The 26,653-nt window shown below is 37.0% G+C and overlaps 1 protein-coding gene across 1 annotated transcript; it reads right to left on the bottom strand.

Annotated features, from left to right (window-relative positions):
* Window positions 1-9,310: 9,310 nt before the first annotated feature.
* On the bottom strand, window positions 9,311-26,435 carry LOC144972250 (dynein axonemal assembly factor 5-like). Its single transcript, XM_078913297.1, has 12 exons — window positions 25,776-26,435; window positions 25,254-25,330; window positions 24,364-24,529; window positions 23,124-23,210; window positions 21,940-22,172; window positions 20,923-21,150; window positions 19,793-19,918; window positions 13,922-14,090; window positions 12,605-12,903; window positions 11,175-11,342; window positions 10,700-10,880; window positions 9,311-9,502 (listed from the first exon to the last, which is right to left on the bottom strand). Exons 1-12 carry the CDS (start codon window positions 26,404-26,406, stop codon window positions 9,363-9,365), a joined length of 2,505 nt encoding a protein of 834 aa, XP_078769423.1. The 5' UTR covers window positions 26,407-26,435; the 3' UTR covers window positions 9,311-9,362.
* Between the last annotated feature and the right edge of the window lie 218 nt (window positions 26,436-26,653).

Below are 26,653 nucleotides of genomic sequence, written 5' to 3'. Positions count from 1 at the left end.
GAGAGAAACAATAAAATATAATGAAAAATAACTTTGTCGTCTGTACTCATGGTGGTTGAGGTTGTCAATTTATGAATGAAATGTCAGCGTGGGTAGTAGGATAGGGTGCCCAGGGGGGTGATCTGATTGATAAGAAAATGGTCACGTAGATAGAACCTTCAGATAAGTGGAAGATAGTAAGACTTAGTAGTAGAGTAGTAGTAAGTAGTAGTGATGTAGTAGTAGTAGTAGTAGTAGTTAGATAGTAGTTAGTAGTAGTGATTAGTAGTGATTTATTTAGTAGTAGTGAGTATAGTAGTATGTAGTAGTAGTAGAGTAGTTGAGTATGTAGTAGTGTAGGTTAGTAGTATGGTAGTAGTAGTGAGTGTAGTAGTGTAGTAGAGTGTAGTAGTATGTAGTGTAGTAGTGAGTAGTAGTAGTGAGTGTAGTATAGTAGTAGTAGTAGTATGAGTGTAGTAGTATGTAGTAGGTAGTAGAGTAGTGTAGTAAGTAGTGAGTAGTAGTAAGTAGTGTAGTAGTAGTAGTGAGTAGTAGTAGTAGTGTGTAGTAGTAGTGTAGTAGTAGTGAGTGGTAGAGTAGTAGTAGTAGTGGTAGTAGTAGTAGTGGTAGTAGTAGTGAGTGGTTAGTAGTAGTAGTGTAGTAGTAGTAGTGTAGTATAGTAGTGGTGTAGTAGAGTGTAAGTAGTAGTAGTAGTAGATAGTAGTAGTAGTAGTAGTAGTAGTAGTAGTGGTGTAGTAGTAGTGTAGTAGTAGTAGTGGTAGTAGTAGTGAGTGGTAGTAGTAGTGAGTGGTAGTAGTGAGTGTAGTAGTAGTAGTGGTAGTAGTAGTAGTGAGGTAGTAGTAGTGAGTGGTAGTAGAGTGAGTAGTAGTGATGTAGTAGTAGTAGTGTGGTAGTAGTAGTGAGGTAGTAGTAGTAGTGATAGTATGAGTGGTAGTAGTGAGTTAGTAGTAGTGGTAGTAGTAGTGATTGGTAGTAGTATGAGTAGTGTAGAGTAGTAGAGTAGTGGTGTAGTAGTGAGTGTATAGTATAGTAGTAGTAGTAAGTAGTGTGTAGTAGTAGTGTAGTAGAGATTGTGTAGTAGTAGTGGGTGTAGTAGTAGTGGTAGTAGTAGTGTGTAGTAGTATGTAGTAGTATGAGTAGAGAGTAGTAGTGGTAGTATAGTGTGTAGTAGTAGTGATTTAGTGTAGTAGTAGTGGTAGTGTAGTATGTGTAGTAGTGAGGTATAGTATGTTGTATAGGTGGTAGTAGTATGGTAGTAGTAGTGTAGAGTAGGGTGAGTATGAGTGTAGTAGTAGTGGTGTGTAGTAGTGATGTAGTAGTAGTGAGTGGTGATAGTGTGAGTGGTATAGTAGTGAGTGGAGTAGTAGTTAGTGGTGAGTAGTGAGTGGTAGTAGTATGATTGGTAGTAGTAGTGAGTGTTTAAGTAGTGATGGTAGTAGTAGTGGTATTAGTGAGTGGTTATAGTGAGTGTGTAGTAGTGAGTGTGAAGTTAGTAGTGAGTGGTAGTATAGTGAGTGGTGAGTAAGTGATGTAGTGTGAGTGGTAAGTAGGAGGTAGTAGTGAGATGGTAGTAGTGAGTGGTGTATAGTAGTGGTAGTTAGTAGTGTAGTAGTAGGAGTGTCGTAGTATGATGGTGTTATTTAGTTTAGGATTTGGTGTATGTAGTGAGTGGTTAGTAGTGAGTGGTAGTATGAGTGTAGTATTAGGTTGTGTGAGTGTATAGTAGTGAGTGTGTAGTAGTGAGTGGAGTAGTATTGTGGTAGTAGTAGTAGTGGTATAGAGTAGTGTGTAGTAAGTATGGTGTTAGTATTAATGATGTAATATGAGTGTTAGATAATGAGTGAGTATTAGTAGGAGGTGTAGTAGTTTGTGGTGTATAGTGAGTGTTATAGTAGTGTAGTAGTAGTGATGTAGTTGGAAAGTGTGTGTAGGATGGAGTAGTATGTGTGTAGTATAGGTGTTCGAGTAGTGATGGTGTGGTGAGGGATATAGTGAAGTTTATGATGTTTTAGTATTCGTAGTTGAAATGGTGTAGTGATTATGGAGAAGTAGATGGAGTAGGGTGAAGGTGTGTGTAATATTAGTAGAGAGTGAAATGAGGTCGTAGTAGAGTAGTATGGAGTTCGGTCAAATTATATATAGTGGAAGATAAATAAATGAAATATGGTGTGTGTATATGGTGTTGAGTGTAGAATGATGTAGTGTGGTGGAGATAGTGAGTGGTATTGATTGTAAGAAAGGTAGGTAGAAGAGTAGAATATATGGTAGTAGATGATGTAGTAGTATAGTGTAGTAGTAGTAGTGTGTAGTAGTAGTGTGTAGTAGTAGTGGTAGTAGTAGTAGTGTAGATAGTAGTGGTGGTAGTAGAGTAGTGTATAGTAGATAGTGATGTGTAGTAGTAGTGGTAGTAGTAGTGAGGTGTAGTAGTGAGTGGTAGTAGTAGTGAGTGTAGTAGTAGTAGTGGTAGTAGTAGTGAGTGGTAGTAGTAGTAGTGGTAGTAGTATGAGGTAGTAGTAGTAGTGGTATAGTGAGTGTAGTAGATAGGAGTGTATGGTAGTAGTAGTGAGTGTAGTAGTAGTGAGTGGTAGTAGTAGTAGTGTAGTAGTAGTGAGTAGTAGAGTGTAGTAATGTGGTAGTAGTAGTAGTGTAGTGGTAGTAGTAGTGAGTGGTAGTAGTAGTATGTAGTATAGTGAGTGGTTATAGTGAGTGTAGTAGTAGTAGTGTAGTAGTATGAGTAGTAGTAGTAGTGTAGTAGTAGTGGTAGTAGTATGAGTGTAGTAGTAGTGAGTGGTAGTAGTAGTGAGTGGTAGTAGTAGTGAGTGTAGTAGTAGTAGTGGTATAGATAGTGTAGTGGTAGTAGTAGTATGGTGTAGTAGTGAGTGGTGTAGTAGTGAGTGTAGTAGTAGTGAGTGGTAGTAGTATAGTGAGTGGTAGTAGTAGTGAGTGGTAGTATATGTAGTATAGTGGTAGTAGTAGTAGTGGTAGTAGTAGTAGTGTAGTAGTATGAGTGTAGTAGTAGTAGTATGAGTGTAGTAGTAGTAGTGGTAGTAGTAGTGAGTGGTGTAGTAGTGAGTGTAGTAGTAGTAGTGGTATAGTAGTGAGTGTAGTAGTAGTGAGTGGTAGTAGTAGTAGTGTAGTTATGAGTGGTTATGTAGTAGTGATGGTAGAGTATGATGTCGTAGTAGTGATAGTGTGTAGTAGTAGTGAGTGTAAGTAGTAGTGATGGTGTAGTAGTGAGTGGTAGTAGTAGTGAGTGTGTAGTAGTAGTGGTAGTAGTAGTAGTGGTAGTAGTAGTGAGTGTAGTAGTAGTGGTGTATAGTGAGTGAGTAGTAGAGTGTGAGTAGTATATGATGGTAGTAGTAGTAGTGTGTAGTAGTGAGTGTAGAGTAGTGAGTGTAGTAGTATGAGTGTGTAGTAAGTGGTAGTAGTAGTGAGTGTAGTAGTTAGTGAGTGGTGTATAGTGAGTGGTAGTAGTGAGTGGTGAGTAGTGAGTGTAGTAGTATGAGTGTGATAGTAGTGTGTAGTAGTAGTGAGTGTGAGTAGTGAGTGGTAGTAGTAGTGATGTAGTAGTAGTGAGTGTGTAGTTAGTGAGTGGTAGTAGAGTAGTGGTAGAGTAGTGAGTGGTAGTAGTAGTGAGTGTGTAGTAGTGAGTGTGTAGTAGTGAGTGGTATTAGTAGTGAGTGGTGTAGTAGTGAGTGGTAGTAGTAGTGGTGTAGAAGTAGTGAGTGAGTAGGGGTATGTAAGTAGTGAGTGGTGTAGTAGTAGTGTGAGTGAGTCGTAGTAGTGAGTGTAGTAGTAGTAGTAGTGTAGTAGTAGTGAGGTAGTAGTAGTAGTGGTGTAGTAGTAAGTGAGTAGTAGTAGTAGTAGAGTGGACGTAGTAGTGAGTGGTAGTAGTAGTGAGTGGTAGTGTAGTAGTGTGAGTAGTAGTAGTGAGTGGTGTAGTAGTGTTAGTAGTGAGTAGTAGTGAGTGTAGTAGTAGTGAGTGGTGTAGTAGTGAGTGTAGTAGTAGTGTGAGTGGTAGTAGTAGTGTGAGTGGTGTAGTTAGTGGTAGTAGTATAGATGGTAGTAGTAGTGAGTGTCGTAGTAGTGAGTGGGTAGTAGTAGTGATGGTAGTAGTAGTAGTAGTGGTAGTAGTAGTGAGTGGTAGTAGTAGTGTAGTGAGTAGTGGTGTAAGTGAGTGAGTGAGTGGTAGTAGTAGTGAGTGGTGTAGTGAGTGGAGTGTAGTGAGTGTAGTAGATGAGTGTAGTAGTGAGTAGTAGAGTTGTAGTAGTAAGTGAGTGAGTAGTATAGTGTGAGTGTGTAGTAGAGTGGTTAGTAGTAGTGAGTGTAGTAGTAGTGAGTGAGTAGTTAGTAGTAGTGGTAGTAGTAGTGAGTGTTAGTAGTGAGTGTAGTAGTAGTAGTGAGTGTATAGAGTGTGTTGTAGTAGTGAGTAGGTAGTATAGTGAGTGGTAGTGTAGTGAGTAGTAGTAATGAGTGTGTAGTGAGTGTAGTAGTAGTGAGTGGTAGTAGTAGTGAGTGGTAGTAGTAGTGAGTGGTAGTAGTAGTGAGTGGTCGTAGTAGTGAGTGGTAGTAGTAGTGAGTGGTAGTAGTAGTGAGTGGTCGTAGTAGTGAGTGGTAGTAGTAGTGAGTGGTCGTAGTAGTGAGTGGTAGTAGTAGTGAGTGGTCGTAGTAGTGAGTGGTCGTAGTAGTGAGTGGTAGTAGTAGTAGTGGTCGTAGTAGTGAGTGGTCGTAGTAGTGAGTGGTCGTAGTAGTGAGTGGTCGTAGTAGTGAGTGGTAGTAGTAGTGAGTGGTAGTAGTAGTGAGTGGTCGTAGTAGTAGTGGTCGTAGTAGTAGAGTGGTAGTAGTAGTGAGTGTGTAGTAGTAGTGAGTGGTCGTAGTAGTGAGTTGGTCGTAGTAGTGAGTGGTCGTAGTAGTGAGTGGTCGTAGTAGTGAGTGGTAGTAGTATAGTGGTGTAGTAGTAGTGAGTGGTCGTAGTAGTAGTGGTCGTAGTAGTGAGTGGTAGTAGTAGTGAGTGGTAGTAGTAGTGAGTGGTAGTAGTAGTAGTGGTAGTAGTAGTGAGTGGTAGTAGTAGTGAGTGGTAGTAGTAGTGAGTGGTCGTAGTAGTGAGTGGTCGTAGTATAATAGAATGGACAAAGTATTATAAAAGAATCGTAACAGGAAATATTAGAACACATTTCCTCTATTTTTCTTTAAATAAAGCTATAACGAAAATATACGGGGGAAAAAACAAACAATAAAAACAAAATAACCCAAAGAAATAGAATGGACAACATAAAATAAAATAGAATCTTACGGTGGCTTGAAATAACGAGTCATATCGTTGCCCCAACGGCATCTAACGCGTTAGAAATCAAACTTATCTAGGTGACCAAGTGTTACTGTGTGCAATCGGATAAGTTGGCCTGAGAGCCTGGAATTTTAATTGTTTTTTTTTTTTTAATGGTATACTTTTGGAAGTGACGAATAAGTGCGAAGAGGTCTTTGCACTGACGAACAGGTCCGATGTTCGTCAGTGCTGATAAATGGTGGGCGGTGGCACAGACCGAAGAGAGGTTGTCTGTGGGCGGTGGCACCTGTTGTTCAATACTGACCAATAGACACCAGGTTATTGGTCAGTACTGACCTCCAGGCACTGGCGTCTGTTCGTCAGTACTGACCCGCATGTGCTAGCGCCTGGGAGTCAGTACTGACCAATAGCCCTAGCCAAAAATCTATTTTTGTGTTAGTTGGATGTGAAGTTTTGGGGGAAATCCTGATGATGGCTGGTAAGGAGTGAGTTAACCCTATAACGGCGGTTCTGTAAAACCTATGGGAATATTAACTCTTTAACGGCAGTGATGTAGCAACTATGGAATATTAACCCTTTAACAGCAGTAATGTAGCAGACTTCAGTGCGGAGGAAAACTGGAGAGAAATGTGGAACAGGGAAACACCAAGAGGAGGAAACATCATTAAAGATCCAACCAAAAGAGTGCCGGCATTCAATAACGCCAGGAAATACTGGCCTTCCTCAAATCGCCTCTTACCTGGACATGGCAGAACTGCATCAAATATGTGCAGATGGAAACTTCGAAACAGTTATACCTGCCAGAAATGCCAGGCAGCCCCAGAGACTAGCGATCACATCGTCCTCCACTGTCCAATCACTAAACTCGAAGGCGGCTACGAAACCGTCCTTAGGGCGGAGGAAGACTGTAGAAGCTGGGTTGACGAAATAAATTTGGAGGTGTAGCCATACGCTACTACTACTATTATGGATTATTAACCCTCTAACAGCAGCGTGGCTTATCGGTAATAGTCTTTGCTTCTTACCCGAAAGGTACCAAGTTCGATCACCCGCCGCTGCGCTGTGTGGCCTTGAGCAAGTCACCTCGCCCTAGCTCACTTTACGGCGCTGCACTGCAGTTGACGCCTGGGCTATTCCAGTCTTCCCTTGGGACAGGCCCTAGAGACAAATTTCCCTATACGGGATGAATAAAGGGAATTTTATTATTTTTTATTTATCTTAAAGGCGGTACTAAATTCTGAAATTTTGAAAGTGTCTCGGAAAAAATTCCAAAAAGAAATGAAATGATCACAGCCTGTATTTTTAATGTGTGTGTGTGTCTCTGTGTGTGTGTGTGTGTGTGTGTGTGTGTGTGTGTGTTTGTATGTCGTGAAATTCATAAATGTGAACTACAGTCTGGATCATCTCTTTAAGAGGCTACTACAACTTGTTTGTATGTCGTGAAATTCATAAATGTGAACTACAGTCTGGATCATCTCTTTAAGAGGCTACTACAACTACAACGACCACCAAGAAGTTTTGTGTGTTGCATAGGGAATGAGATTAGCGGAAGAGTAGCGTCCCTTGATTGGACGTCACCCATAGTCTGTGACGTCACCGGCGGAAAAGTTATTAGAGAAAGAACGTCATGTTGGTTGTGCGCATGCGCCTCTCGTCCTCGCACAACTAACACGACGTTCTCTCTCTAATAACTTTTCCGCCGGTGACGTCACAGACTATGGGTGACGTCCAATCAAGGGACGCTACTCTTCCGCTAATCTCATTCCCTATTGATACATTATTATATCCGGCTGGTGAAGGATTTTGATTTTTTTCTTAATCAATTGCATAGCATCACTTCAAACAAGGCAATGAAAAGAAAGCTTGGGTTTGGTTGTGCCACGGGTGACGTGCTGAACTGATCCACAAACGACTCAAGCTCATCATGTCTGTTTTGGGGTTTCCCCCCCCCCCCCTTTCTCGATAAGATGTGTTGGAAAATGCTTGTTTATTTTGTTTTTAAGTGTTTTACGGCGCTTGCAATACAGTGAGGTCATATCAGCGCCAGTAAAAAGGAAGAAAATGGGATAGTAAAAAGTTCTAGAATAACAATTAAATCATTCAAAGAAAAGGAAAGGATAAGGGGAATTGGTTCAAATAGGAAACAGATGTAGATTCCAAGAGAACACTGTTTGAGATCACCTTAAGGTCTCATCCAGTCACAAGCACAGGTCCACACTAAGAGGAACACACACTCGAGGACGAGAGACGCATACGCACAACCAACATGACGTTCTCTCTCTAATAACTTTTCCGTCGGTGACGTCACAGACTATGGGTGACGTCCAATCAAGGGACGCTACTCTTCCGCTAATCTCATTCCCTATCGGAATATTGACCAATACATAACAGGCTGCGGAAACCATTCCATATAATTCTTACTTAAAGGAAGAGAAGAAAAATACAAACAAAAATACAAATATTTCATTTTAAAAACTGAACACTTTATTGTGTAATGATAGGAATGAGATTTCGGTTAATAAAAAAAAAATGTGATAAAAGTAAAAATACATTTTTTTTATAAAATGATAAACAAAAATGTAAGGAAATACAATTTACTTCTAATTTAAACCTTTTTACCACAAGCTTGGAAAAGTCATCAAAAGTCATTTAAAGCATTCACAATTTCAACGTTTCATTTTAATCATAACAATCAGCAGATAACAACTTTTAAAAAAAAAAAGAACAAATTACCAAACACGAAACGTTTCAGCCTCGAAACCCTTCTTCAGCCAACAACAAAAAACAATGAAAACATAGATATGTTAGTGTTACTAAAAACACAGATAGATATCAGAGAAATATTTCTATGTCGTCTATTTGTTTTTTCCGTACAGTACCAGTCGCATGTTTGGTATCTTGTTCTTCTTTGCAGCTGTGGTATTCATTTTTGTTTCTTACTTTTATCACTCAAAGCATTTGTAATTTCGATATATCACCTTTTGTCATTTAAAACATTCAGCAGATAACACATTTGGCAGCAGAAGTAACAGTATTCGGTATTCGATGCCCATAGACTTGGATTGTATTTCATTTGTGTATTGACTATATCACCTTATCTTCCTTTCATTAAAAGTAAAAAAAAAAAAAGAATAAAATTATACACCATGATTAAAATAACAATTATATATAAAGATGTCTTAATGATGGACGGTAAGAGATATCAAACCAAAACAAAAAAGAAAAATAATAAATAAAATAAAAAAGAGATCAATAAAATTCTTCCATTCAAACATCGTCACTCAAACAACCCCATTTGTGGTCCATCGTCTCATAACTGTATTATTATGTTGCTGCCAAAAAATGATAATTAAAATTATGATGACAAAATATGTGGGATTTTGGCATTAAGACCTGAACAAGTGTGGATAAAACAGGGCCAGACAAAGCAAGAAAGAAAAAAACAAAAAAATAAAACATCCCAAAAACTTAGTCACCCACGACACTGTCGAGAAGGCTATCTTTTATTTTCCTTTCTGGCTTTGCCAATCCCAGTTTCAAACGCACTTTTTCACATCTTTATCTTACACCAGTGCCTGCCTCTGAATTTGCCCCTTTGGAATTTTAGTACAAGACTTTAAATTAAAAATTAAACAAAACTACAAAATCAAATTCCCTTTATTCATCCCATAGGGGAAATTTGTCTCTAGGGTCTATTCCACGGGTAAGACTGGAATATCTCAGGTGTCAGCCGCAGTGCAGCGCCGCAAACTGAGCTAGGTCGAGGTGACTTGCTCAAGGCCACACAGTGCAGTGGGTATTCAAACTCGGTACCTTTTGGGTACGGAGCAAATACCGTACTGCTGAGCCACATTGGCCCCTAAAGACTTCAAGATACTTTTTAAATAATAATTTCACTCTGCTCACGTCTCATACATTCGTCTGAAAATGTCAAATCAATTTTAAGTGTTGGTATTTTCACGATCCCAGGATTCAGGCAGCCGCCCCCTCCCCCCCCCCCCCCCCCCCCCCCCCCCCCCGAGCATAATACTGCTTTGAGTCGACTGGTCACACAATTGATCAAACAGGAGGTGAGTTAAGATTGTTTCGGACTCAATCCCTGGGCGTGTTGAATCAGCTGATCACAGTATTTGGTACTGCGGTGTTTGTGCTTGACTGACTCCACTTCTTTGATCAACATCTGAGGGGCGAGCTCTGCTGATTTCTTCAAGACACCTGGAGAGAATAGGAAATATCTATTGTTGAAACTAAAAAGTGGGATTTCATCAGATCTTTGTAAATCAATTGTCAACAGTCAACAACATGTCATCATCTCCATGTGGTAAATCCAAGGTCTAAAATGAGAGAGTCCATCAGAAGATGGCTTGGACCAGTTGATTCCAATGGCATTTGGATAAAGATAATAATAATAATAGTAATAGTAATAATAATAATAATAATAATAATAATCATCATTATAATAATAATAATAATAATAATCATAAAATGGGATTGTAATAATATTATAAATAATTAATAATCAATAAATTAATCAATATAAATAATTAATAATAAATCATAAAATAACAATAATAATGCATTTAAAAAATGACACAATAACAATAATAGATGACAGTAATAATAATAATAATAATAATAATAATCATCATAATAATAATAATAATAATAATAATCATAATAATGATGATGATAATAATAATAATAATAATAATAATAATAATAATAATAATAATAATAATAATAAAAATAACAATAATAATAGAATAAAAACAATGACAACAATATAACAATAATGAAGATGACAGTAATGGCAAAGACAACAACAACAACAATAAATGCCCAGTCCTTTTCAAATCATTAACTCATTCAATCCTAGCTCTCTCCCCTCTTGTTTTTCCACTTTCTGGTGGAAAGCACTTTGTGATAGACTAGCATCTTATATATCCAAATGGTAGCAAGCAATCGCTATTGTCCGTTTCACACCATAGAAACTGGGGTAAACTCTATCTCCATTGGGTGAACGGCTCTGATGGACTTCTTATCAATCCAAAATAAAAATAAAATAAAATAAAATTCCCTTAATTCATCCCATAGGGGAAATTTGTCCCCAGGGTCTATCCCAAGGGAAGACTGGAACAACCCAGGCATCAGCCACAGTGCAGCGACTCAGATTGAGCTAGGGCGAGGTGACTTGCTAAAGGCCACACAGCACAGCAGCAGATGATTGAACTCGGTACCTTTTGGGTACGAAGCTCAAAGACCGTACCACTGAGCCACGCTGCCCCAATATAACAAGTAAAAATTTTTGGCCAGAATTATAAAGAGTAGTTTTAAATTAGAAAATCAATAATCCAAAAACCTACTGATTAAACTATCCATATCAAAAATCAAAACAGGAAATCTCAATCATACTTAGAACAGCTTCCTGTACTTTGCATTCTGGGTCATCCAGGTGGACCAGCAGTCCCTGGTATAACGCCTCCAGGTGTGCCCGATACAGACGGGTGTCGTAGTCGGAGCCAAAACAGTCAAAGTAGGCCAGGAGGGCTTTTGTCATCGTCATGCGGATCTCATCACTGCTGTCATCCAGACGCTGAGAAATCGATGAAAAGAAGAAAAAATAACTCTGAAATCAGTTAACGTTTGTGTTGATGATGTCCTTTAAAATCATCATCATCATCCACAGTAGAAAGTTATTTATTTAATTCGTATCTATTTACAACGATATGATGATGTTGGTTTTGTTAATAGGGAAGAACAAAAGTGTGATATAAAAAAAAAAACTGGTTCCTATTTCAGTGGAAGTGTCAAACCACTATTCCATGTTTGGTATTTTGTTTACTACTTGTATATTTATGACGCCACTGATTGGTCAAGCAGGCAATACCTTGAGTAGTTCAGGATACATATTATGCAGCCTGTCCTGATCCACCGTCTGCTGCATGAGGTCAAAGGTCCTGGTGAGAACCCGACAGCTGATCAGTCTGGTGCTCTGATTGTCGTCTTCCATCAGACTCAGGACGTGGGTGAACACAGACTCTAGGATGGGCTCCATCTGGTGGGGGGGGGGGGGGGGGGGGGGGAATTCAAGGCATGTACACAGTTAGTCACATTTCAAAAGGCAGCTTTTTGGGTCACAGCAAGAAATGAAGTGAGTAGGAACTGCCAGAAGACAACAGAGAATAAAAACTTCGCGGCGGTGATGGGGACTCGAACCCGTGACCTTATTGGTACGACAACTCCGCCTGGCCGGGGAGAGCGTGACTCTACCATGTATGAGCTATCCACGACTCCTTTTTGGGTCATGTAATGTGACATTCAGCTACTGAAAAAATCTCAAATTAAGAAACTAGGGAGCAGGCACCGGTGAAAGATAAAGATCTGAACACAGTGTGTATGAAATGTACACGTGTGTATGAAAGGAACACGTGTGTATGAAAGGTGCCAGACAAAGCAAGAAAAATAAAACCATTCCAAAACTGCCTTGACTGGAGAGACAGATTTTTTGGGATGTTTTTTTCTTTTTTTTCTTGCTTTGTCCGCACCTTTCCATACAGACTTGTTCAGATCTTTATATTCAGCTACTGACCTTCTTAATACAAATAATAATAATAATAATAATAATAATAATAATAATAATATTAATATAATAATAATAGACGGGTCTAATATATTAATTAATAATAATAATATAATAATAATAATAATAATAATAATAATAATGATAACAATAATTATGATACTACTAAATAGTGCAACATGTCACATCCTATATGTTGATTGTTGCTATTGGCTTGGGATCCCATATAAAGAACTTTAAGCACATTGCACCATATCTTAAAAAAGATCACGCTTAAGATTTGTTATTGATATTTTGTCTTTTTTTTTATTAGTAGAGTTCCAATAGCTTTTTGGACCACAAACAAAAAGTCAAAACACGACGATAAATATAACATATCAACAACAAAAAATTGGGCAAAATCTGTCTCAGCAGGTAAAGACTTAAAATAATACAGTAACCCTATTTAACCTTAACTCACTCAACCCTAACACCGACTATATCCGTAGTTTACCCGGGTTAGTTTTTACCCCATGCCTATCCTATTAATTACATTTTTCTGAGACAAATTATAGGCGTACTACGATCAAAGCTAATGATTTTAGTTTTTGCATGTCAATGATAGTTGAATAAAACTATGTAACTACATGCTCATTTTTAGTAAAAAAATTTTTTCCAATTTTGAAAAGTAGCAAAAGTCAATAGGATTGAGTGAGTTAACTCTTAATTTGCCTTGCCAATTCTATCAATCCACAAACCTTTTCTTTAGTGAAAACACCACTCTGGAGAATGGCCCACATGCAAGAGACGGCCGTTGTACGAATGGCACCCGCCGTACGGCCTGCCTTCCACACACAGTTGGGCAGAATCATATCGGACACCACCGTCACGGCAAAGTCTGCAAATCGGTGCTCGGAATCCAAGGTGGAGGCCGACTTCAGGATGAGTCTGGACAGGAGGGAGAAGAACTTGAGCCGAAGCTCGGGGTCTTTGTCCACTTGGAGGTTGGTGACGATGATGGGAATGACGTCGTCCAAATGCCGACCCACAACAGGACCTGGCAATTGGTTAGGAAAGGGGGAACCAAATACAGTTTTGATTTTGTATTACATGTATTGTTTAATATGAAAAAAACCAACAATAATAATAATAATAATAATAATAATAATAATAATAATAATAATAATAATAATAATAATAATAATAATACACATTTATACAGCGCTCATTCTCGTGTAAAACACAAGCTCTGGGCATTTTACAATATAAATATCAATTTTAAGTGAAAAAAAAAAAAAAAAAAAAATTATAAAAATAATAATAATAACAATTCATAGCCAAATCAAGGATTCACAGAGTCAATAAAAACAAATACAGTACGATATGTCAACACATAGGTACATATATTGTAGCTATTTAGACTAGTGGTATGACACTTGCACTCAGATCGAAAGGTCCTGGGTTTGAGTCCAGCAGCACATAGTTAAGTCCCTGGAAAATCCTCTTTACTCACATTCTCTCACAGTAACTCATAACTACTGGCCTTTAACAGTTTTGTCTCTGTCTGAAAAAATAATTTGGTGTCATGTCTCGTCCTACATGTTAAAAAAAAACAACAAAAAAACTTGAGCTTTTATATAGCGCAAAATCCACTAAATGTGCTCAAAGCGCTTTACAAGGGGTCCCTGACCAACAGCAACACGAAACATGTAGAATGATACATGACGCCTGTTAGGCAATATTACTGTCAACGGCCAGGTACTCATTTTACATCTGAATACGGTGAGAGAATGTGAGTAAAGAGCATTTTCCAAGGAATCAACTATGCGCTAAGCGAGGCTCGAACTCAGGACCTTCCGATCCGAAAGCTAGTGTCATACCACAAGACCACGTAGCCGCACATGTTAAGCGTTGCTATAAGTTAGAGACCCCTTGTAAAACGTGTTGAGCACATTTCGTGGATAGGGCACAAAATAAAAAGCTCAATTTTTAAAAATTTAATTTCAATATTGGTGGACTTGGAACACTCAATTCATAAACTGTAACTGTAGTAATAATATGACTATTCTACAAACCAGCTTCTATCAGCAAGGCATCAAAGAGTAGCCGTTCTGGAGAGTGGTTGGTCCACAGGTTGATGCCATCACCAAACGAGTCGATCAGAGTCTTGGTGTGCCTGTCAAACAAGTCAGTCTTGCCCTGGAGGTCTTGAAGTTTGGCCAGGCTTTCCAGATGTTCATCCGCCTGTTGGAGAATATTGGTTTTTTTTTAAGTTTAAAGATTTACTTTAACAACATTTTTATTTTTAGGGGGGGGGGGGTCTTGATATCCCATGTGGTAGAGCACTCACTGCACATACTAAGGGACAAGGTTCGATTCCAGGGGGAGTCAAGATGTTTTTCCAACCTCCAGTCCACCCAGCAGTGAATGGGTAGCTGGGTTGGTTAGATCTGATGGAAAGTACTTTTAGATATAATAGCGGCCTATTCAAAGGGTAGCAAGCAATTATTATTGTCCGTTTAATGTTAGAGTAATCAGGATAAACTGACCCTATGAGCCTAATGGCTCTGAAAGATTACAACTTAATATCATTTTCAAGACATTTTCATACAGGCTAGCCTGATATCTCATGGCATTTGACTCACAATGGGACTGGTATCAGCTTGTTTATTTTTTTTGTTTTTGTTTAAATCCCCCGATCAGTTTTGGGGTAGTTTGGACAGTTAAGCAAAAAGTACTTGGCAATAGATGAGCGTCCTGACCTGATGGTAGCAAGCAACTGATACTCTCTGCTTAATGATTAAAAAAATAGGATAAGGCAGAACATGTATAGAACCAGTCCTTACCAATCAGAACATGTATAGAACCAGTCCTTACCAATCAGAACATGTATAGAACCAGTCCTTACCAATCAGAACATGTATAGAACCAGTCCTTACCAATCAGAACATGTATAGAACCAGTCCTTACCAAGCAGAACATCTATAGAACCAGTCCTTACCAATCAGAACATGTATAGAACCAGTCCTTACCAATCAGAACATGTATAGAACCAGTCCTTACCAATCAGAACATGTATAGAACCAGTCCTTACCAATCAGAACATCTATAGAACCAGTCCTTACCAATCAGAACATCTATAGAACCAGTCCTTACCAATCAGAACATGTATAGAACCAGTCCTTACCAATCAGAACATCTATAGAACCAGTCCTTACCAATCAGAACATGTATAGAACCAGTCCTTACCAATCAGAACATGTATAGAACCAGTCCTTACCAATCAGAACATGTATAGAACCAGTCCTTACCAATCAGAACATGTATAGAACCAGTCCTTACCAATCAGAACATCTATAGAACCAGTCCTTACCAATCAGAACATGTATAGAACCAGTCCTTACCAATCAGAACATCTATAGAACCAGTCCTTACCAATCAGAACATCTATAGAACCAGTCCTTACCAATCAGAACATCTATAGAACCAGTCCTTACCAATCAGAACATCTATAGAACCAGTCCTTACCAATCATATGAAAATTGTGACATTGTTTACGATACAACCAACAATTTCATCATTCTGATTTCTTTTGTACAACACAACATTCAAAGAAAATGTTTGGTTATAACTATAAAAACTTGATATTGGGCTTTAACTCTCAAACGTTCCACTGTTTTGAGCAAAAATTGTGAATGGAGGGGGTGCAGGTACATTAGGATACCCTGAACTCACTCACTGTGCGCTAATGCTGGCATGTTATATATCAATTTGCTCGTCAGATGTTTTAGTTTCACATTCTTAAAGTTTTTTATAATTTCAAGGCACTTTCCTGGACACAAATATGATTTATGTGTCAAGGTAGGGTCTCAAATTTTCAAGTAAAAACTGCATTTTCTGCAAATGCCAAGAAGGAAAAAAATAACTGTTCAAAATTATGATCAAAACAAGTTTATTTTCTAAAAATACATCATGTCTTACAACTTTTATGCAAAACTCAAGTATGTAATGCATAAATTGAGCATCTGGTGGGGTCTCAAATGTATCCACACATTTACTCAAACAAGGGGCATAATCCAATAATTTTTACATGTTCACAAAAATGTCTCTAAATTGCTTATGTCAGCATTTCTTTGGCATATTTTGGATATATCTTGGTCAACAGACCTAAACACATGATACAAGAAGACATTTCAACATGGTGAAAAGGTTTTGGGGTAATAATTCCATTACAAAAGTAAAATTATATAATTATTTTAAAATTCACTTGTGTGTCACTTGTTTAGTGCAAAGACTGAACTATACACACCAAAAAAATACACAAGTTCCTTCTTACTGATACAATTGATAATACATGGATAAATATAATAAAGGACTTCAGTATACATATATATTTATTTATATATGTAAATGTATTCGCAGAGAGCGAATAGTATTTTTTTTTCCGCAAAGAGCGAAAACGAATGATTATTCGCAGAGTGCGAAAATATTTTAATTTCACAGTAACAGTACCTTAACAAAATAAAATAAAAATATACAGACAATTTAACATTTAAAAAACAAAGAGCATTTTAAAATACAATAATAAATCAAATAATTTACTCAAGAACTGTATGATACCACAACATACATTTCTATCCGGCTGTAAACAAAACCATTTTTTACAATATAAACACCTATGTCTAGTTTTCTGTACTTTCCCCTATCTAAGCATAACCTACAATCACCCCTTGAATTTGAAGAAGCATCTGGTAAAATTGGATGGATTAACTTAATTTCTTCATCTATATCATTATTATCACTATTCCTGCTATTTGCTTTAGATTTACTTTTACATTTACAATTACAATTTGTATTTAAAGCAAGTGGTGGACCCTCTAGATCATCTATCCCGCCTAACTGCCTGGCTAACTCCAGAGTAAAATCTAACTGATTATACTGTTTTGGTCTCTGTAATTCTTCAATATCACTATGCCTAGCTCTATATTCTTTGAACAGAATATAACTATTAACCCTAGCAATGTCAATAAAATGAAAAAATAAACTTTTCCACCACTTGTGTGTTTTTCTAAGACTATTATATTTCCCAATAAGTTGATCAGACAAATCTACCCCATTCATATTCTTATTGTAATCTTTAACTAATTCAGGCTGTGCAACATCTAATTTTCTGAAAACCCCATTATCTTTACTCCTACGTTGTACTACTGCCTCCTTATTTGCATCATGTATTGTAGATATAAATGAAACTGTCTTATTATCTTTCCACTGTAAAGCTAAAATATCACCATCCCTATGCCATCTAAACTCCCCCCTCTTAACCCTCTTTTCCCATTCTCTAACGTTCTTTAGACTAACTGGAAATCCTTTTCGATTAACTATTATTGTCCCACAAGCTCTCACATTCTTCACAACCAAATCTTTAAAAAGTTGAACACTAGTATAAAAATTATCCACATATAAATGATATCCTTGATTGAACAAGCCAACAAGCAACTGCATAACCACATTATAAGCTAAACCATTTGTTGTATTACCCCTACCTTACCCAAATAAACATCAAAATTGTGTGTATACCCTGTCTTTGAATCTGCTAAAACCCACAATTTCATTCCCCACTTTGTTGGCTTGTCCTTCATATACATTCTAAAGCTATACCTTCCCTTATTTTTAACCATCCTCTCATCTATTGAAATATTCTGATAAGGTTGAAACAATTTCATACATTTTCTACGAATATAATCCATCATAAATCTAGCTTTACATAATTTATCATCTCTATTTTCTGTTCTAAAATTACTTATTTTTAAAAAACTCATAAGACATTTATAACGCCAAATTGACAAAAACCGACGCGCCCACAAACCATTCAACAATGTCTCCTCACACCAATATAAAGTAACACGCTCCACTTTCACACAACTCATGTACATCAACAAACCAATAAATCTATACATTTCATCCACATTCACAGGTTCATCCTTCCACCTCTTATACAACGTCGGTTTCGAATCCGCACACATACTCGCATAATCATTCGTCCACTCACAAAACAAAGACAACAGTTCTTGAGTAAAAAACAAACTAAAAAAATCTAAAGGCGTTAAAAATTTTCGGTGATCTAAGCGAGTCACCGTATCAGGCAGGCGTGGACCAGGGACTCGCTCAGGGAGAAAAGGTGGCACTTTGTTCTCGGGACCACCATCCACACATAGTTTCTTCGGCTGTGATGGGCCAGGGATTTCATCATGATCCGAACGCCTGAAGAAAATAATAATAACAAGAATTAAAATAAAAAGAGTACTTTGAAAACAAAGGAAATGAAAAATAATTCTGAAAGGAGAAAGCAATTAATTACACATATAAATATAAAATATCAAAATATTTTATCACTCTCCCTTTTTTACATCACACACTAGTTCTGGAATAATATTTCTTGACATAGAGTTGAGTAGAGTAAAAATACTATAAATAATGTTCCTGTAGACCCAAAACTGAATATATAACATAATATCAACAATAATACATCAGAAAACACAAAACAGTCAATATGAATATAAATGCTCTATAAGAACAACTAAATATCAGGTCAGTTCTCACCTTTTTCTTTGACAAGCAGAACTAGTTGTGGCAGTGGCAGTGTCAGTATCATCAGTAGGAGTAGGGACTTGTGCATGTCTCCCAGTTTCATTCCCACAGTCCTCACACGGAATAAGAATCTCGCTAGAAGAAAGAAAAAAGAACAATATTTTATTATACAAACTGTCGACACATCAAATCAAGACATACAAATCATTTCTATATCTCATTCAAGTGGCCGAACTAACCGTCTTCTGACCTCCATGTTTGTTTACATTTTCAACACACAACACTTCACTCGTCCTAGTCAAACTCAAGCACTTCATAAATACAATTATAAACCCAAAAAAAACAAAACTTTTTGTACTATATTAATGAAATAGATAATAAAGTTGAATAAAATATACATATCATGGGCATTATGTGATCGTTTGATGTTACTTTGAGAAGATTTCTGAAAAATACTTACTCGTCGTTCTCACTGTCAGATCCCATATTTGGCGAGTACGGCAGGTCGAATTCTTGAGACCATTCGGACTCAATTTCATCATCATCCTCGTCATCACTTACATCCACGTTGAAGAGGATGTCATAAATTTCAGACTCTTTGAGATTTGCCATGGTGCAAAAAGTTTAAATAATATAAATTTGATAAATTGTGAGTTGGAGTTGTAGAAAGATTTCCCGAAACAAAATGGCGGATCGAAGGTAACGGATGGAGTCGTTAGCAACCTAGCTTTCGTATCTCTCGTTATTTCGTAACATTTTTTTACATTTTTAACATAATTGTGATGAATTATTAAATGAAAATCATTCTTTTATAATAAAATAATAGTTTCAACACATAATCTGGCGATTTTTTACCGCAAAATGGGATTATGAAAAAGGGGGCGTTGTCACGATCACCGGTGATCGTGGTTTCTATTTGTGGAACGTTTGAGATTTAAGATCATTTTGCTGAACAATAATATGTATAGAGTGTACAGGCTGCTTTTCTCTTTGAGTAAAATAAAATATATTTTTGTGCGATTGATGTTTTGAGGAAAAGTCGGAAAATGGCTGGTGAGGAGAGAGAGCTAAAATCCAGAAGAGGAAGAAGAGTAAGATCACGCTTGCAAAACAAGAGTTATTTCAAGGACATGAAAAGGCAGATTTACAAATAATATTATCCGAGTAACAGCTGAAGGCACGACACAAAGACTGAACTGAAGGAGAAGGGGGAAAACATGGACGGTAGTGTGGAAAGGGCAGCCCAGAATCATGTCCAGTGGAAGAGCATTTGTTGATGGCCTATACTATAATCCTGGTGGAGCAAAAGGCCAAAGTAACGAAATAAATCATATTATGGAAAATAATCCGTATCTCACCTTCTCCTTCAGCTGACTGTTTTGTTGCATTGCGATGACACAGATGAGGAGTTCAAACACGTGTTGACTGACATGACACGTGTCACGACCCATTTTGCTAATCAATGAGTTACAAAAATCCAAAATCTGTGGAAGAAATAAGGCTACACATTAATTTCTAACTGATTAGTGGTTTTTTATTTTGTTTGTTTCTTTCATATTTTTATGTCTGATTAAAAATGATTATCAACAATTAAAAAAAAAAGAAGAAGCAAAAAACAGGTTTGTGAGCAAATGAATCTCATGTTTCTATTTTAGCTTTTCTGTTGTTTATTGTTTGAAAAGGATGGGTTCATGTCAGGGTACCGGATGTGTTGTGTAAGGATGGGTTCATGTCAGGGTACCAGATGCGTTGTGTAAGGATGGGTTCATGTCAGGGTACCAGATGCGTTGTGTAAGGATAGGTTCATGTCAGGGTACCAGATGTGTTGTGTAAGGATGGGTTCATGTCAGGGTACCAGATGCGTTGTGTAAGGATGGGTTCATGTCAGGGTACCAGATGTGTTGTGTAAGGATGGGTTCATGTCAGGGTACCAGATGTGTTGTGTATTGAATATGTTAGAATGACAAACTCGAGCTAAAAAAGATCTGATAATGTCAGAAACAAGTTCCTACTGTTTTCTAGAAGTAGAAGAATTTCCTATGTTCAAGACGTTTCTAATGTGCTATAGAAATTTCTACAAAAGTTTAATGCAAAATTTTAGAAGTGTATATCAGATGTGTTTGCAAGAGTGAGAGAAGAATCTGATCCTTGAGCCCAAATCCCATTATATTCTCACAGCACTCTGAGTGAAAACGGTCAGGTCAACAATTATAACCAGAGGAACGATGAGTAAAATTAACATTTGAAAATGATTTAGAGTAGGAGGGGATGGGCGGTTTATAACGGACTCACTTCCAAACTAAACTAACTTTGTACCCGAAACGTCCATTGTCTGTATCATTCCCATACGAAGCCTCTCCATTTTCACTTTTTCGTTAGAATTTTCACGATCACAGGCTTCAGACAACCCTTACGTTTTCTACTTTTCAAACTAAACTAATAAACAAACATTAATGTAACTGTACTGTAAGTATCTTAACCAGCCTACCTGTTGATGCATTTTTTCTTCCACAGTATGACAGACATCAGGGTTACACACAGCCTTCACCAAATCCTCCTGATGCGGGAGAAGCGATTCCTTTGACGACCCACGGATAATGGCTGCCATTGTCATGACAACACCATGAGAAGTGGATTGTCGGAGACCCACTAACACCAATTTTTTCCACGTCTCTGTTTCCACAAAGTAGCCAATCAGCTCAGCTGACCTTTGAACCTGAGAAAATTGAAAAGAGTTTGTATTTGAGATTGATTACTATCACTGTGGCATACGGCTAAAACATTATGAATTAATCATAAAATATAATTTTTAAGCATCAGGGTCAGATCAACGTATTACAATTTTAACTCACTCAACCCTAACACAGACTATATCCGTAGTTTACCCAGGTTACTTTTACCCCATGCCTATTTATTACATTTTTCTGAGGCACATTACAGGCGTAGTATCAAAGTTAATGCTTTTAGTTTTTGCATGTTAATGATAGTTGAATAAAACTATCTATGTACATGTTCTTCTTCTTCTTCTTCTTCGTTCTCATGTCATATTGGGATTTAAGCATGCAGTGGCAGTTTCCAGTTTCCTGTGATATTTGCGCCTTCCGGCCCCGCTGCTCTGTCTTCGGCGTGCTGTTTTTCAGGATTTGCTTCCTTAGCCTTTGACCTTCCAAGGTCTGTCCACAAGGCAGTGGCGGTTTTGCTTCAGAGTGTCCTTCTCCTAGATCGATTGCGGTCCCCTGTTAGCAAACTCGATCTGTCCGGGTTTTTGTTCGGAGTGTCCTTCTCTTAGATGGATTGCGGTCCCCCATTTACGAACTCCATCTGTCCGGGTTTTTGTTCGGAGTGTCCTTCTCTTAGATGGATTGCGGTCCCCCGTTTACAAACTCCATCTGTCCGGGTTGTACATGTTCATTTTAATACATTTTTTTTTCCAATTTTGAAAAGTAGCAAAAATCTCTAGGATTGAGTGAGTTTAGATGATAGATAACAACAAATGACAACTCACGTCTTTGATGACTCTTCGGTCTTCATCGTGACACGCTTTATAAAGGCCTGTCAACAAAATCTCAATGTGTTGTGTCACGTATTCCTCTGCATTGATGAGAAGCCAGTAAAGCAAGGCAGCCGATTTCACGCGGGTGTCCGTCACCCAATCTCCCAAGTCTCGTACCAATCCAGGAAGTACCTTGGACAGGTGACGGTTAACTAACACTCTACAACCCAGATTGGGTCGCTCAACTGAAAAAAAAAACAAAACAAAAAAACAGCCATTAAATTAAAATCAAATTTGGTACCTGATTTATTTACAAAATTTTCTGCTTCCACATTATCGACTCCCATGTCTCAATCTCATTTTTGTCTTCTAGATAAAATAAAAATTAAACTTTTGATTAAAAATCTTGATAAGAGAAATATAAGAAATTATAAAATATTCCCCCTCCAAATAATTACTGTAGTTTTTAATGATGCATTCAATTTCAATTAGTGCTTACACTACAAGTAAACACCATACGCGGAACCCTTAACAATATTTTAATATCTAGATTGGACTTGACATGCAGCATGCTGAGTGCTGATACAATTTTCAGACAATGACAACTCTGCTCCACACCAAAGCAACCTCCAAATTTAATAATGTTAATCTCCCATTGGATGAGGTAAATGAATGCAAAATACAATTCCTAAAAAAAATATCGTACCAAATTTGGGCTGTTCTGAGTCAATAGCATATCGCTACACCACAACACATGCATTAATAATATAATAATAATAATAATAATAATAATAATAATAATAATAATAATAATAATAATAATAATAAAAATATATAATAATAATAATAAATAAATAATAATAATAATAATAATAATAATAATAATAATAATAATAATAATAATAATAATAATAATAATAATAACAATAAATATAATAATATAATAATAATAATAATAATAATAATAATAATAATATAATAATAATAATAATAATAATAATAATAATAATAAATAATAATAATAATAAAATAATAAATAAAAAATAATAAAACAACAAATAAATCAAAAAAACAACACAACAACAACAACAACAACAACAACAACAACAACAACAACAGATTAAAGTTTTTGACAAAGCGTTTCTATTCAAATGTTCACCACCAGCCAGAAAGAAAACAATAAAATCAGTGACTACCTCCAGGTGGGTAGTGGCTAGGGGGCGGGGCTTGGAAATCCAGTTTGTCTTTCAGGTCATCTTCATTTTCTCTCTCATACTTCAAACCTGGAATAAAAATTGGTTTACACCCGACGTCTACATATATGCAGGTCTGACAAACAAATGCAATTATGGGCCTAATTTAACACTGTTGTAGTAATGGAAACTATTTTGCATCTATTGTGAGATGTCCATTTACAACAATGAGACCATAATAAATTCGATTATCTGACCTGCAAACAAGTGCACTTTGATTACACATTTGAAAAACAATCATATCCAAATTTGAAACATTAAAATGACAAAAAAACCAACTTATTTTGAAAAAGTGACACATTATTGAGAAATTATTATGAACAGAAAATTACAAACAGAAAGATGAAAATTAAATATTCTCACGATTTGCAGATTAAAAATGGTTAGACAATCCAGTGCTGCTATTATATTTTTTTCTTATAATCTATTTAAACACGATGAGCAAAATCCATGACAGAATGGTGTAAATATAAGTCTTTACTATGAGAGATTAAATGTAAGAGTAAACTGGCTGATTGATACTTTCAGCAATACCAAATGCATATCCAGAATCTATATTAGGACAATGTGACTTCCAAAATTTAACAAAGTTGAAATCTTGGTATGTCAACAACAACAAAAATTCTCATATTTCTATTTCTAACCTTAGCTGAAAGGGTGTTCATCAATAACACTAACAAAAATCTTAAAAGTAAAAGATTGCCAACAACAACCTCTGTCTAACATCAACAACATCAGAGATTTGGCATCAAACAGGAATGAAGATTCCTCTTCACAGAAATCATGAAAAAAAATTATTTAAAAAATTGAGCATTTATATAGCGCAATATCCACTAAATGTGCTCAAAGCGCTTTACAAGGGGTCCCTGGCCAACAGCAACATTTAACATGTAGGACGGGACACGGTGCCTGTTAGTAGTTAGGTGATGTTACAATTTTTTTTCGGACAGAGACATCGCTGTAAACAGCCAGGTATTCATGTATTTTCCAAGGACTCAACTACGCGCCGAGCAAAGCTCGAACCCAGGACCTTCCGTTCCGAAAGCGAGTGTCATGCCACTAGACCACACAGCCACTGAGGCTGCAAAGTCGGTCAACTGCACAGCGAACAGCTTTAAGTCAGTCAGTGACTAAAGCTCTTGAATTGGAAATAAACGAGTGTATTTTGGTGGGACCAACTTACCCACATCGTGCCACAATCCATCCGCTAATTCGCGGATGTCAGCTTGTTCATCTGACAGGCTTGTAAGTAACAGGGGGATCAGTTTGGGATGGTAGGAGTATCTGTCTGGTAGATCTAGCAACCAGTGGCCAATCACTTTCGTCAAAGATCTCCGTACAGTTGGACTCTTAAAATTGGAAAGCGAAGTAAATCACAAACTTTCTGCTAGATGTTATTTAACTTATGTTAATGGATTTACTCAATACATTGATATTCGCTGGGAAGAAAATTGAGCATGCTTATAAGAGGTGACCATGCTTATAAAGGGGTGAAATAAATTTACAGAGCTGCCAACCCCATCTGATGAGAATGTGTACAATGGGACCTCAAAATGGGGGAGATTTCATAAAAATGGGTACAATTCTGAAATCGATGGAAACTAACTATTGTGAAAGTAAGAGGAAGGTATAATTACATAAAGTCACACCACACAAGCTCAATTGCAGCAGCAATGATGTTCCCAAGACTATAATCCAATCATTTCAGAATTATACCTCCCAGCATGAAGATCATAATTGGTCAAAAAATATATGAATATCCACTTGGTCACCAAGGTTTCTCAATAGGCTAGTAATAATATGAATTACAACTAAAGAAAACTGAAGTGATTCTGCACACTAAAAATGGGTATAATCTTGGGGGAAATGTGTACAAGTGTACAATCACTGAAAATGCGTACAATTCCGCATTTTTTGCAGTAGGTTGGCAGCTCTGAATTTATTATAATATGGTAAAAATTCTGAAACCACTGAAATGACTAAATGCTTGGGGCCCACTCTAACGCTTACAATACAATGATATAATATAAATGTAGGATAAGATAATGAGGGAATTTGCAACAAGAGGCTGACCTGATCAAAAAATCGCTGAGCAAGATGGGAGACAACTCCTTCGACTGCTTTTCCATTGCTGTACTGTAATACGGTCCCTTTAAAATTTGACAAAAATTTGAACATTGATTATAAGTTTACAGACAACAATAAGAGAAAACTGTTACCTGTGACGGATATAACAGTGACATTTTCAAAGATATATATTTTCATAGTTTTGGTCCTCAATAGCAGTTTGCAAATTACAACAACAATAACAGAGTAAACAAATTAGATGATAATAAAACGAGTGCACATACATGTCTTGTATTTATCTATAAAAACTTTGCAGGGTTTTTTTGTTTGTCTCTTTATTGTTTGTTTATTACTTAAAACATTTTTCCTCTCAAACTAGACCTCATTAATCAAGATTTATTTAAAATCCCATCCAAATCCAACCCTTCATAAGGTGTACCGGATTCCCTGGTTTATATATGGCTTAAAACTGTAAATGTTCAAACAGTATTTTGTGAAATAAAATAAATTGATTGTAAAGATACATACCAATGGTTTCAACAACAATCGTTCGAACTTTGGAATGCTGATGAGTCATTGACAATATGAGTGGTTTGACCAAACTCTCCGCCTGCATATAAAAATATTGAGGACATGATTTCGCTAGTACTGAAGCACAAGCACAACTTTCTTTTTTCACATCTGGAAATTGATCTTGAACAGTTCTCTGTAATATTCTGACACAGTCGTCAACATAAACTCCACATTTTGAGCCATTTGTTTCAACTAGAAAGTAAAGAAATTCAACCAGATTGAGCCTAATCTCTTCAGAGGGTTCAATGATCTCTTGTTGACCAAGTCTTTGTACAAGGACGGGTATGATATACGACAAATGTTCCTCACTTTCTTTTAATACAACAAGAAAGGATTTGATCATAGCGATAGAAAGTTCTCGACATTTTTCCACTGGATCAGAAAAGCACTTCAATAACGGTTTTCGCAACTCCAGAAAGACAGTTTTCAAGTCTACTGGTTCCAAAGGTTCAATTTTATCTACAGTAGCTTTCCTTATGTTTGTGAGTGCATTCCGGCGAGTATTTCTATTGTCATCTCCTAAACAATTGATATGACGGGCTATTCCTTGCAGGACTGCCGTGGAATTTTCATCGGGGGCCGCCATGATTGTTGATCGCAACGCCTCGTTTTGGGTTCAATTTGATAAAAAGTTGAACTTGTCGGCGAAAGTAATGTGAGTTAACCCGGATGTGATTCCACACTTCTCTGACTTCTGACTTCTGAGATAAAATTGGATCCGGTCACCGTCGATTGTCGTTATTGAACACTGATCATAATGTCTCTTGTCTGCAAGAAATTATGTCTCTGATCGCCAAAGTAACAGAATTTAACCGTTATGTGGTATGCATTTA

This window comes from Berghia stephanieae, chromosome 5 (genome assembly GCF_034508935.2).
Source record: "Berghia stephanieae isolate SIO BIC M18660-M18661 chromosome 5, UCSD_Bste_1.3, whole genome shotgun sequence".
Lineage (NCBI taxonomy): Eukaryota > Metazoa > Mollusca > Gastropoda > Nudibranchia > Aeolidiidae > Berghia > Berghia stephanieae.
The sequence above is the reverse complement of the archived record's forward strand: the minus strand, read 5'-3'. Positions and strand labels throughout refer to the sequence as shown.

Coding starts and splice junctions, on each gene's coding strand:
- LOC144972250 (XM_078913297.1), bottom strand. CDS start 26,406: ATGGCGGCCCCCGATGAAAATTCCACGGCAGTCCTGCAAGGAATAGCC. Junction 25,331..25,775: donor GATTGTTGTTGAAACCATTG/GTATGTATCTTT, acceptor CAAATTTTAAAG/GGACCGTATTACAGTACAGC. Junction 23,211..24,363: donor TGGATTGTGGCACGATGTGG/GTAAGTTGGTCC, acceptor TTTTTATTCCAG/GTTTGAAGTATGAGAGAGAA.